Source organism: Alligator mississippiensis, chromosome 3 (genome assembly GCF_030867095.1).
Source record: "Alligator mississippiensis isolate rAllMis1 chromosome 3, rAllMis1, whole genome shotgun sequence".
In the NCBI taxonomy this organism is placed as follows: Eukaryota; Metazoa; Chordata; order Crocodylia; family Alligatoridae; genus Alligator; species Alligator mississippiensis.
Genome location: NC_081826.1, coordinates 183,159,714 through 183,173,623, shown reverse-complemented (window position 1 = coordinate 183,173,623; position 13,910 = coordinate 183,159,714). Strand labels below are relative to the sequence as shown.

The window sequence follows — 13,910 nt, the reverse complement described above, 5'->3', positions numbered from 1 at the left end:
GCTAGAAGTTTATTACTAAGATCTAGAATACTAATGTGAGACGCATCTTGGAATTAATGTCCATTTTACCATGCTTTTCTTAAAATAATGCATTGGTATGAGATGCATCTCAAATATAAATAATATAAATAATTCTTTGTGAGGTATCCTTAATGTTTCATAATCATACAAAAAACAGAATAGCTTGTGCTGCTGCTGAAAGTTGTAAAAATATTTCTTCAGGTGACTGCATAATAGTATTCAAAACATAAAGAAATGAACTTTCTAGTTATCTTCTAAATTAGGTAATAGTTTACCTTTTACCTCAAAAATCAAACATTCTCTTTCTGGCTTGTACTCTAAATTATTTTTCTCATGGAAAACTAGCTTCAATTTCCAAGTCATCAAGCAGTTCCTTAGTCTCAGTCAGGATACTCATGCAACCCTTACCAGAACAGTAGTTTATAAGGAAACCTTCAAGGCATGTAAGAGGATGAATAGTTCACTTCATACTGCTTCATTTTACTTAACTTACCTCAACTTGCAATGTTAACTTCTAATCTACCATGCTACTGGCAGCATGTTCAAAAATCAAAAGAAATGTTCTTTCATACTAATTGTGTCCCCTCTACCATATTTTCTGCTTTTTCAGAATCAATCTAACTAACCAAAGTCATCTGCATGTCTACTAATGTCTTCAGTATAGTGAAATAGAATAATACTTGCCCTCTTTCAAGGAAGAAATGATTTCCTTCTTGATCACAGATCCAAGAATTTTAATAACATTGGTTTAAACAGTTTTGCCCAGGTAGCATTTGTACATTTCCTTAGACGCATTTCAATGGGGATGTTCTTTCATACAAGGTCATATTTCCCAAGAAACTCCACAGATTTCAAAAAGTTGCTATTGGGAAATGAATACACTTTGTCTGTTGAACCTTAAAAGGAATCATTTTCTCATCGGTACAGCCTGCTCAAATAAAAAACAGTTTACTGATGTTTTATAAGAGAATTTCTAAGTCTTTCCACAAATGATAGCTGTTCCTATGATCTACAGATTTTTCTTTTTTCACTAGGATACTCAATACATTTTTCCAGTCTCCAAAACCATTACTCTGAAATCACAAGTAAATGAAGTAATAGACAGATTCTGCTCAAGTGAAAAACTGGCATAAGAAATAGAAGGCTGAAAATTTTCTTCCATAACTGTCCAGAGAAACTTCCTTACAATTTGTACTGGCCCACATTCACAAGCAACAGACAGACTCCATCACAGGTTGCCGACCATTTAGCAGGATCTTTCACAGCAATGGTCAGTTTCCTCCTCTGTAGACTTCCCCATATTCTTTATATAACTGTGCATTTACATCAAGTTATTGCTCCAAAATATTTCCATATCCAGATGTATCAATGGTAACAACACTGTCCTCTCATTCTCTTTTTTCAGATTTGCTGGAACTATTAGAAATAAACTTTCTTTGTCTATATGTTATTTTCAAAAGTGGGAGTACCAATATCTTGGTTGAGTGATCATTCATAAGTAGAAGATTCCAAAGTATCGTTTGGAGGCTAAAGAGTTAATTTCCAAAATCTTAAAAGTACTTAACTTTGTTTCACAAACTTTGGCTTTCCTTTTAGCTTTTCCTCTGTGATATTCAGCTCCAGGGAGGTGTTTACTTTTTCATAAAAGTGTATTACTATCACAACCTGGATACCTCACTATCACTTCTGCATTTCACCAGGATGGTTAGAACCATTCCTGAAGACTACTAGCTAACTACATGTATAACAAACATAAATTATTTGAGGAACTTCTAAACAAATCCAGAATGACTAGTCCAAATAGAAGGTCATCTGCTGCTGCTTACAAATTCCACGAAATTACGAATTTTAACAGAAGTAATCACTGCCTGCAAATAATAAATGTTTCACATTTACAAATCTTTTCTTTTGAAATTCTCAACTTCTTACTGTGGTAGTTAGTTGCTTACTTCATATCCCTAATCATAAAAATAGAGATCATTCCACAGAGAACATTAAGATGCTAGTAGGTATCTCAAGAAAGATGATGCCCCTGTGCTTGTAAGAATTTTTTTTTTTTTTTATCAAATATTAATTTGTACTACTTGGAAGTAATAAAAATCACTTTAACTCCATCATGAAGTAACTGTATGGTACTATAATTATTTAAGTACTGTGTGAAGGAATATTGCTTTGTTCTATAATTTGGCTAATGCTAATTTGTCTTGATTGGCTTTCCCTTTACTATATGTAATATCTGCAATATTAACGTCATCTGGCTACAGACGAAAATTCACTGATACCACACAATATGATAAAACTTATGTTACAGCCACATAGACTCAAAATGCAATCAAATACTGCTTTAATTTTATTGTTCAAAGTGCTTTAAATAAAAATGTTCTATTCCAGTCATGTCAATGGCGCACCAACATGAAAGGAACATAGTCAGCATTTTTATGCCTCTTAAAATTAGGCCTCTTACAAGTTAAGTGTTTTTATGTATCATAGCACTGCAAAAGAAAATAAAGTATATATACATTTAAAAAATGCCAGGGGAATGCTAAAAGTAAAGTACTCTCTGTATTCCCTGTATGGTCCCCTTTCCAGTTTTTTCTTTGTTTTGTCTTTCATAGGGAAAGCCCACAAAAAAGGCCCAAAGAACTGGCCCCCTAACAGCTGGCACCATCCAAGCACCATAAGAATACATACCAGCTGCTTATACTGGTTCATGCAAGTTAGCTGTAAACACTACAGCTAGGTACCTGGAGGCACAAGCCTCCAGTGGAATCTGTACCTTCTCCTGGGTAGCCTGGTCCAAATGATTACTACCCCTTATACCTCACTTAAGAACTCTAAGAGCTTGTGTACAGCACAGTAGTAAAGCAGATCACAGGTGAGAGATGTGGGGATAGGAGGGGGGTTGGGTTGGGGGGACGACACTGATCTTTTCCCAAATTAGTTTTTATAAGCATGTGAAAGCCTTGGATCAAATGACAGGGTCTAGAAAACAATTAGTACTGTAGTGAAGAGAGAGCAGTCTAGTAATTGCAAGTGCTTCTTTTGTGTAATCCTTTGGAGGAATTTTACTTGCTGAGTGGCCCCTAAGAGGAAAAAGTAGTAGTTTTCCTGTGTTCGCCTTTAATTTGTTATATAGATTTATACTGTAAAGCACTACAGGGCCTATGTAGAGCCCCCAACAACAATGTACCAGACAGCATTTGCCTGCATTGTGAGAGGTATTTTCCATGATTTATATGTAATATCTATGGTCAAACTTGCAAAGAAAAAATCTGAGGAATGTAGCCCAGCAAAGGAAGGGATTTTTCTCATTAGCTGTGCCTTGCTTGAGCTTGAGATGGAGGAGGGAGGGAAGCTCAGAGAGAGACACAAAGAAGAGAGGAGAGAAATACCAGTAGTGGCTATTAGTTTGTGTCACATTTTTAAATAGTAAAAAATAAATGAATAAATAAAATTATTTAACACTTGAGTTCAATAAAGCAGCAGACACATTTTTCTAGTTGCTTCCTTATCTTCAAATATTGAGTTTGTTCTGTAGTCTCAACATCAAAAAGCAAACATTCAATAACGAATGAGTATACCAAGAGGGAAAAACATTACGGTTGTTACAGTATCCTTAAATGGAAATAAAGTGCTTGAAAGCATGATTTTACTGTTTCACACTAAAAAAAAAAAAATACATTCAATTTAGTTTGGTTCCGACTTTTTCCCACTCAACCTCCTAATTTTGCACTGTAAGTTAAATTGGGCAATTTAAACTTTGGCTTATTTTAATTAAAAAATAATAATATATAGCAAATAGTCACCTACTAATAGATATTTGAGTCCCCTGCTAAAAGGCAATGCACAACAACAATAAAACAAAGAGAAAATCAGCCAGGAAAAGCCAAAGGTTTCAGCACAAAGAGAAACTTGAGAGGTCACTGGTAAGTCTATGCACCTAATGAAAAACATGTATTCCCAGTTAACATAGTACCACAGTACCACTTCTATGCTACTTGCACTAGACCAGTTTGACTGGCACATAAATTGGCATCAGTGTTCCTCTTCTCATAACTTTGGGTATGGGCAAACATACATTTGAACCATATTGAAAGAGGAGGGGGAAGCTGTGGTTCGGGAATATGGAAGAGTTGTGCCTATCTGTTAGGTCTTACGTTCCTGTAGCAAGACCAGTTAGCTAATGCACCCTAACTTTGAATGAAACAAGGCTAAAGTTGGAAAAGCTTTGCTACACTTGTACTGCTAGAGTCATTCAGAAGTAATAGTGGCATCATAACAGATAGTACTCGTATGCTTGGATATCAATACAATTGTTACATCTGTCTATTTGTTCATTCTGCCTTAGAGATTTTTAGAGCACAGAGTCTTTCTTGAATACTTAGGAAGTATCTAGTGCAGCAGTTCCCAAACTATGGGTTGTGACCTCAAATAGGATTGCAACATCAGCAGATGGGGTCATAACAAACATGCCCCCTGAGATTTCTGCACCTACAGCAGAGTGCGGGGCTGCAACTGGGCCAGGCCAGCTCCAGGCAGGAGCCTTCTCTGCAGCCCAGCAGGTGGGACCCATTGTGGAAGGGCATGCCATACCACCATGGCCACCAAGGTGAGGCACAGTAGCAGCAGTGGTGCGATTTGTGCCCATGTTGCTGCCAGGTGAGCAGGGGGCACCTCAACTTGGCAGCCATGGTGGCACAGTGCTTGCTCCCTCCCTCCCATACTGGGTCCTGCCCACTGGGCCACAGAGCCCCAGGGAGGAGGGCAGCAGGGTGGGGAGCCCCAAGCCTGCAGTGGGCAGCCTGCATCCTCCCCCACCACGGGCTCCACTCCGGCAGTGCTGCCTGCCGGGGGGCGGAGAAGCCAGGCTCTACAGTCAGCTGCAGCTGCCACTGGCTCCCATGGGTGGCAGCCAGGCCTTGGGCGTGCTAGGGAGAGCAGAGGGCTGTGGGTGTGGAGTGAGGGCCACCTGGGGTTGTGGGGGGTTGAGGGTTGGAAATCAGGGGCCATGTTGAGAAAATGGGGTCATAAATGGGGTCACGCTGAGGAAAAGTTTGAGAAGCACTGCTCTAGTAATTAGTATGTAAATTAAGCCCATAAGCATCACAGGCATTTTTAAGTAATGAACAGGTTAACACACCTTTTCTTCTCCTTTCAGGTTATCAAGATAGGGACCGCTCAGCGTCCCCAGTGTTCAAATCTCAATTCAGGTCACATCAAAATTGAAAATAAATTTGGCACATTCATTACAGCAATAGGCCACAAAATGAAACCATCCTGCATTTTAGCACTATTTGACTTCATTTCTCAACAGAAGCCCAGAGCTCAAACAACAAAGGAATCCTGCACTGCCTTGCAATGCCTGCTACAGTGACGCTAGGAAGGTTGCACACTTTTTTTCCTGGAATTCTTCCTAGCCCAGGGGCAGGCAATTATTTTGGGTGGAGGACCAGTTCATGAGATTTGGTGAGCTTTCAAGAGCCACAGGGGTAGCCCTGCCCTTTGACAGTTCCCCGCCCCCTGGTTGCCATGTTGGGACCAGAAGTCCCGCTCCTGACCCCTGACCTTTGCCATGGGAAGTCCCTCCCCTTACTCCTTTTGCGGGGGAGAGTTGCCATCTTAGAAACAAAAAAAACCCCAAATCATACACTAAAAGTCAAACACCTACTATAACATATTTTAGTTTTATTACAAAAAATATTTTTGTCACGATTTGTGCTTGCATACCGTACATAAAGGTGATTGCAGAATAACTAAAAGCTAAAGTCTTAGTCTTGTATATTGTGTGGGCAGTGTGGGTGGCATAAGGTATGCTGGGGATTGTGTATATGTGGGGGATTGTGGGAACAGGGTGTGGGTGTGTGACATTTGTGGGGTGTGAGGGAGGGTGAGGGTTCTGGGGACACCCCCCCCCCCCCCACTCCCACCATGGCACACAGCCACAGCAAACAGAAGTAGCAGCAGCTTGGGGCACTCATGCCCGGCACAGGCACCGGTACCTGGCATTTCGCAGCTCCAGCTAGCATTGCACATTGAAGCGAGGAGCACAGCCCCTGCCAGGCCGTCTCTGTCACTGGCACTCACCATCGTGCACACTCGCTAGAGCCAGCTGCCCTTCCCACCCCCTTCAGGTCTTCCCTCCCATGCAGCACAAGTGCAGGAGCTGCGTCAGGGAGCACCAGCAATAGAGACAGTCAAGCAAGGGCTACACCTCACTGCGATGTGCAGTGTTGGCTGGAGCTGCACAACACTGGGCACCAGTGCCTGCGCTGGGCATGAACACCCTGAGTGCCCCTGCCTGCTGTTGTTGCTGCATTCTATGATGGGAGTGGGGGGTGGGGTCCCCACACCCCCACACTCTCTCTCACACCCACACTCTGCCCATCCGAGCTCTGTGCTGCTGCTGCCCTCTGCGCACAGGTTCTGTATTACCGCCAGGCCTAGCCCCACGCTCCCACCCAGCTGCAGCTCTGCCCCAGTCCCCACCACTTTCCTACCTGATGCCCAGAGTAAGCAGGACACTGGGGAAGCTGATCAAGTCCCCAGGGGTTGCAGCAGCAGCAGCCCTGCCTGGAACCCTGCTGCTGGCTGGCTGGGCCAGCCCCTTCTGCCCACGAGGGTGGGAGTGAGCTACAATAGGGTATGTTGGGAGTCTGTATATGTGGGCACCTTGCTCTCACTCTCGTGGGCAAAAGAGCTGGATGGGGTGCTATTCATTGGAGGGCGCCACAGGCTGGATGAATGTGCCTGAAGGGTCAGATCTGGCCTGTGGGCCATATTTTTCCTGCCCCTGTACTAGCCAGTAGTTTCAGCCAGGGAATACAAGACGTATAAATTAAATTTATTTAAAAAGTCCAAAAAATTAACTTTGGATAAACTAAAGGCTTCACAATTCCTAGAGCAACTCAGATCTCATTTCATTTTATTTTCTTAAACTTGTTTTACTTTCTTTCTTCTTTTCTTTTTCAAACAAATCAGTAGAATTATTTATAATTATTTAAATAAGGCACAAAGAGAACACAGACAGTTCCGAGCTCTATTTTAAAACTGCATCTAAGCTGTAGAGAGATGCAGGGAGATGACCCAGATCTGTGCACAACAGCACACCTGTATTTACATATGCAGTCATTTTTTCAGATACATGCAGACCTGGTTGTCTCACATAAAAGCAGCCTGTTAGGTATTCAAGCAGTAAATGACATTAAAATCATCAACCTGGCATACATCACCATGATAATCACACATGTAAATAAAGGGGTGCAATGACAGGTATATGCTGCAGGTGAATCTTTGACTAGCTCTTTTCAATGGCATTAAGTTATAGATTTGATTAAATACCCTAACCTAAAACATTTAAGGAAAGAGGAATGAATCTATTTTATCTTCCCAGGCCACACAAAGGTAAAAATTCCATTTGCCCTTTTAGTAAACTACTGGTAACGGTTCAAGGCACACCTCCATTTCAAACGGTAGGCTTCCTCAGATATCAGTCATGTAATTAATTCACTGTGTGAGTGTTTTGCTTATGTCAGTGTTAAATTTCCCTTCAGTAATGGTAAAAATCAACACATGCACTATGTTCACATCAGAATGTCAACGCAGCTTTTTTTTCTGAGCATTTTGTTGTTGCTGTTGCAGTAGCAGTCTTAGGTGACAATCTAGTTTCTCAGTACCAAGAATATAAAGAGTGAAATGCGCACTGAAGTATGATACTGTAAATAATATACCAATGTGCTTGTAATCTGGTTATAATACATGAAGATGAATTCCAGAACTACAGGAAATAACTAACAGCCAGGTTGTGTCAGCTACTGCTCAGCTGTAATAGAAGCAAGGATAAAAGGGGTTTTTAAGTTGCACTCTGATATAGGGGCCAGATTCAACCTCAGTGCCACAGTAATTCAGAATGCAGGAACTGCTTCTTCCAACTATCCCTGATGCACTAGCTGACCAAAAATGGATTATGGAATTTCTACAGAAAAAGCCTTGTCCAGGCCCTCTCTCATGAATCTGTGGAATGGCTAGCTGCAAAGATGGATGCATATCCTGGTTTTAACAGTCACTTACAGTATTTACCTGACTCCAAGATTACTCTGAATTTAATACAACCCCACAATAATTAGATTCTAAACATGGAAACTTTGTAAATCTGTTACAATTTTCCATGTACAGAATCTAATTATTGGAGGGTTATCTTGAATTCATCCCTCCCGTTGCTGTATCAGAAAAGCAGTGGCAGGAGCCAGATAGTAGGGGTGGCAGTGGAGGCAGGTGGTAGGGGGGCAAGTGGCAGAGCAGGCAGTAGAGGGCAGTGCATGAGACAGTGGGAGGGCAGGTGGTGGGGGAAGGGGTCAAACAGCCTGACCCCTGTGCCTTGCCCCTCCACACCTTACCCCTTGCCACCTTGTCTTCCCCGCTACTTGCTTGCCCTGCTATCTGCACCCCCCCAGCCCCGCTGCCTTTATCTCCATGTTAAATAGCAAGGGGAACCCCTCCTGGATTCAAGCAAATACAGTATTAAAAACTACTTTTTATACTCAGTATATCTTTCTCATGACATCAAGGAGAAACTAATCAATCTATTATAACCATATTCAGGGATTTTTTATATCTGCTGATAAAGTAAAAAAAAATTAACATCCTCTTCTATGCTTTTTTGTTGCCTATTATCTGTTACTGCTATATAAGGAAATAATCCCACTATTCCCAAGTGATCTGAAATTTCCATCAAAATGGTGTTTCTATACTACCAAACTGCCAATAGGGAAGTGGATCACAAGTCACAGGTCTTAAAAATTAAATGCTTCTTCATTGTGTCCTTAGCGGTTTATCTTTCTTTTATTTTGAATTTATTAGAAGTCAGCCTTCTGCTACCTTTCCAGATAAGGCCATCATTTAGCGTACATCAATATACTATATGCAAACAACTAGGAAAATATATACATATGCATTAGCATTTAGGACTTGACCCAAAACCCACTGAAGTAAATGGGAATCTTTCCATGGATTTCAACAGGTTTAGGATTAGGCCTAGGATCAGGCCTTTAATTTTCACTATTATATCAGTCAATATGCAATTTCTAAACTGTTAACAAGCAACAACAAATTATGCCAGGCTTTTACAAAAACTTATTAACTTCTCCCCTTTTCCTTGGATGCTGCTGTTCCTACCTGATCTCTCAGCTGCTGAACAGAAGTCTGAAGGTTCAGAATCTGGTTGAAGAGAGGGCTCTGCAGCACTGACTTAAGTAAGTTCAGTTTCTCCTCATTTGCTGTGTCACCTCGTTCCCGTAATTTTGCCTGCAGGCGTTCCACTGCCTGGAGGGCCCTTTGTGTATCTGTAGGCATATTCATTACTAGTCAGCAGCAGCTTAGAAAAGGGCACATACAGGCATTTCCAACTACTCAAACATCACTTCTCTATCTCCCCCAACTAGAAAACAGAAGTGATTTTTTTTCTACATTGGTCACTTTTTCAAATTTTAAATATTAAAAAACCAGCCCAAATCTGTTCTCATTTGCATTGGTGAAATTCCGTTTGAAGTTGATGACAATGCAAGAACTAGGGGGAGTTGCAGATCTGACCAGGCGGAGTTTGCAAATTAGACTGTTCAGAAAACGAGAGGCGAAGGAATCATGACTACAGATACATTTCAATAGCCAGTATTAAAAATACATTTAAGAAAAAGCAGTTGACTTTATAAAATTATTTTTTTGCAAAAAAAAGTAACATTTTCCAACCAGCTTTAATAACTACTAAAGGTGAAATAAAATTAAAACAGGCAATGATAGTAAATAGTCCATATTCAAAAATCAAGTAGATTGTATGCAAAATTTGGGAGGTAATTCAAAACAAAATACAGGACAACAAAAGCATCAGGTGTTTAACTATAGTAGCTGTGCGTCACAAAACTTAGCTCAACTGTCTCGTATATAATTATATAGCTCTATCACGTAAACTTAGATTGGCCAGAAACAGTGTTATATAAAAACTTACCTATTGTTTCCAGCATGCTTCTCTCTACCCAGCTTCTGCTTCAAACTGGTAAACGACAGCTAAAAATAACAGAAAAGATAATGGTGACGTACAGAGAATTTTAAGAATCAAATATTTACAAATGAATAAATGAACCTGAACTCAAGAAAAAAAAAAAGCACTGTAACCTCTATCAATCAAGTTAAACTAGGATTTCATTCGAAGTCACTTCTCAGCCCCAAAAAAGAAACTATTTCTAAGATTATTTTTCATATTATTCCTAAGCTTCTATTTTATTTACATGCTGTGTAAGGTGTACTGTACTATTTTAACCAGAAGCTTTGGATAGGGTTTTTAAGTGACACTGTACAGCATTCAATGACTTTATGTTACAGTGCTTCATACAAACATTCCCTGCATCGTCATTTTCTGTAACACAAATTTCATTTTGCAGAGGTGTAGGTTGTAGCTGTGTTGGTCTACAGACATAGGCAGACAAGGTTCTTTGGGTGAATCTGATATCTTTTATTTTGAAATTTTAAGTTTAAACTGTAAGAATCATGATTTTCTAACAAAACCAAGAAAAAACATGAGTTTCATTTAATAATAAGGAATCATCATTATTAGTTATTATTTACATGGCACCAAACTTTTGTTAAGAACATCATAATCAAGAGCTACCAAAATCAAACAGACAATGTACAAAGGAAGTAAGACAGGATACAACAAAACAAAGGGATGCACTGTGGCTCCTTGTTCCATGACCACCATTTATTTATGTTGAATACATATTACCATCAGCACAGGGTTGGGATAGCTGAATTACTCATATGATGTGAAGCTACAACATAAGTTATGTAAATCATCAAATAAAACATTATATAACACCCCATCAGCATGTATATGGTGTGAGTGATATTGTTTAATAAAAATGTAAATGATTTAAAAATCATTGTAAGGATTATTTTTTCTATAATCCATCTGCAAATCAAGGTGCCTTAGTTACCATGAATACAAAGGTGCAGGACTGGAGAAGGACCACAGGGCTACAGAAAATCTGTGAAATAACCTTAAATAAAATCACAGCTTTAAAGCCTAATATCCTACCTTTAAAGCCTAGCCTATCCTGTAGTACCACAGCAGGATAATTTCTACCTCTATCTCCTATATGACTAGGAGTTATTGGATTTGCATAGAGCTACACTCGCAAACAAAATATTAAGATGAGGAATCTTCGAGGGATAGAAGGGTTAGAGATTCCTCCGACCTGACTGTCCAGTTGCCAGATACACAAACCCCAAAGTGTACTAAATCAAATACCTTATTTGAGGTCCTTATTTGGGCATGGAGAAGTTTACTTAATTTCAAGAATAAATCTTCAGCTCTGTCATCTTTGTGACCTATTCACACCAACAAAATACCTCCTTCAAGCCTGGCCAACGCTTCTTTTAAATATCCAGTGAAGACTAAGATCCAATTCCTCAACAAAAGATGTATCACAATTGAGAAGAAAGATGACAAGGGGTCTGGTATGCCCCCACAACACTGTAGCTGCTATGCACGACATCAGGCCCATCCAACTTGCAGCTCATGGGCCACATGCAGCCTGAGGGGGGTTAATTTGCAGTCCCACCTGGCCGCCATTCCCATGGCTCCAGATATATCAGGAGCCAGGGTCCCTGAGCTTCCCATCCCTCCTTCAGCTTACCGTTCTTATCTCCACAACATGGGCAAGGTGGCACAGCATAGCAAAGCCCACAGGGCTGGAGGACCCTGTGGCCAAGGTGCCTGCTCAGCATGATTTCATAGATTTCATAGATATTAGGGCTGGAAGGGACCTCGGAAGATCATAGAGTCCAGCCCCCTGCCCAAAGGGCAGGAAGTCAGCTGGGATCATAGGATCCCAGCAAGATAAGCGTCCAGTTTGCTCTTGAAGGTGTTCAATGTAGGCACTTGAACCACCTCCGGTGGCAGGCTGTTCCAGACCTTGGGGGCTCGGACACTAAAGAAATTCTTCCTTATGTCCAGCATGAAACGGTCTTGTAGTAGTTTATGACCATTCGACCTTGGGGCGCACTGGTGAACAAACGTTCCCCCAGATACTGGTGGTCACCCCTGATAAACTTATAGGTGGCCATCAGATCACCCCTGAGCCTGCGCTTTTCCAGGCTAAAGAGCCCCAGGGCTCTCAGCCTGTCATCATAGGGTCTGCTTCCCTGACCTCTGATCATGCGCGTGGCTCTTCTTTGGACTCTCTCAAGCTTCTCCACATCCTTTTTGAATTATGGAGCCCCAAACTGGATGCAGTACTCCAGCTGTGGCCTCACTAAGGCCGAGTACAAGGGGAGAATGACGTCCCGGGATTTGCTTGAGAAGCATCTATGGATGCAAGCCAGCGTTTTGGTCGCTTTACTAGCCGCAGCATCGCACTGCAGGCTCACGTTCATCTTGTGGTCAATGATGACCCCCAAGTCTCTTTCTTCCTTAGTGCTAGCCAACACAGCACTGCTGACCTTATAAGGATGCTGCGGGTTTTCCTTCCCAAGGTGGAGAACCTTGCATTTATCGGCGTTGAACACCATCAGATTCTCGTCCGCCCACTTGCTGAGCCTGTCCAGGTCAGCCTGGATCACCCGCCTGTCTTCTGGTGTGGATGCTTTGCCCCAAAGTTTGGTGTCATCGGCGAACTTGGCCAGTCCGCTTCTGACTCCAGTGTCCACATCATTAATGAAGATGTTGAACAGTAGGGGTCCAAGGACAGAGCCTTGGGGGACCCCGCTGGTCACAGGACACCATGATGAGTGACTTCCATCAATTACTACCCTCTGGGTCCAACCACGGAGCCAATTTTCCAGCCAGTGGATCGTGGAGGACCCAAGGCGACAATTGGCCAGTTTCTCCAAGAAGTGATCATGGGAAACCAGATCGAAGGCTTTTTTGAAGTCAAGATATATGACATCAATCTCTTCTCCCTTGTCCAGGTGATAGGTCACCTGGTTGTAGAAGGAAATGAGATTGGTCAAGCAAGACCTACCCGCAGCAAACCCATGCTGGCGTCAGCCAGTCCATTAAGGATGGCCTCTTTAATAAACTTTTCTAAGATCTTCCCCGGGATAGAAGTCAGGCTAATGGGCCTATAGTTAGCCAGATCCACTTTCCTCCCTTTCTTGAAGATAGGCACCACATTGGCCTTCTTCCAGTCTTCGGGCACTACACCAGAGCACCAAGAGTTTTCAAAGATCCGTGCTAGAGGCTGGGCTATGATGCTCGCCAGCTCCTTGAGTACCCTGGGGTGAAGATTGTCAGGGCCGGCTGACATGAAGGTATCCAGCTTCTCAAGATGTTCCTTCACGAAGTCAGCATCAATGGAGGGCAGGGGATCTCCCTCACCCAGACTTCCCTGTCCCGTAGCGGGCATGGGCGTCCCATGGGACTGATGAAAGACCGACGCAAAGTACCTATTTAATAGGTTGGCTTTTTCCTGGGCGTCAGTTGTCAGTTGCCCCATCTGGTTCAGCAGGGGTCCAATGTTGCCCCTGCTTTTCCTCCAGCTCCCCACATATCTGAAAAAGGACTTTTTATTGTCCTTGATGCTCAAAGCTAGTTGGAGTTCAGTTGCAGCCTTGGCTTTCCTGGTCTGCTCCCTACAGGACTGGACCAGTGCAGAATAATCCTCCTTGGAGGTGACTCCCATCCTCCATCCTTTGTAGGCCTTTCTTTTTAGCCTCAGGAGGTCTGCTAGATCCCTGGAGAGCCAGGGGGGCTGCTGTGCCCTCTTGCTGCCTTTCCTCTGAGATGGAATAAACTTAGTTTGTGCATTGAGGATCGCTCCCTTGAGGAGCAACCACTCTTCTTGAACTCCCCTCTCCCCGTGGTCATGGTCCCTTAGGGCCTCACTGACAAGCCTCCTGAG

General features: G+C 42.2%; 1 protein-coding gene across 17 annotated transcripts in view; it reads right to left on the bottom strand.

Annotated features, from left to right (window-relative positions):
- Window positions 1-13,910, bottom strand: part of MPDZ (multiple PDZ domain crumbs cell polarity complex component) — a 140,132-nt gene that overhangs the window by 111,147 nt on the left and 15,075 nt on the right. For all 17 annotated transcript variants that reach the window (XM_019483833.2, XM_019483832.2, XM_019483830.2 and 14 more), the window contains exons 2-3: window positions 10,019-10,077; window positions 9,193-9,359 (exon numbers count right to left, since the gene is read on the bottom strand). In XM_019483833.2, coding sequence (XP_019339378.1) covers window positions 9,193-9,359; window positions 10,019-10,034 — 183 coding nt within the window. In that variant the 5' untranslated portion in view covers window positions 10,035-10,077. The remainder of the gene's footprint in view (window positions 1-9,192; window positions 9,360-10,018; window positions 10,078-13,910) is intronic.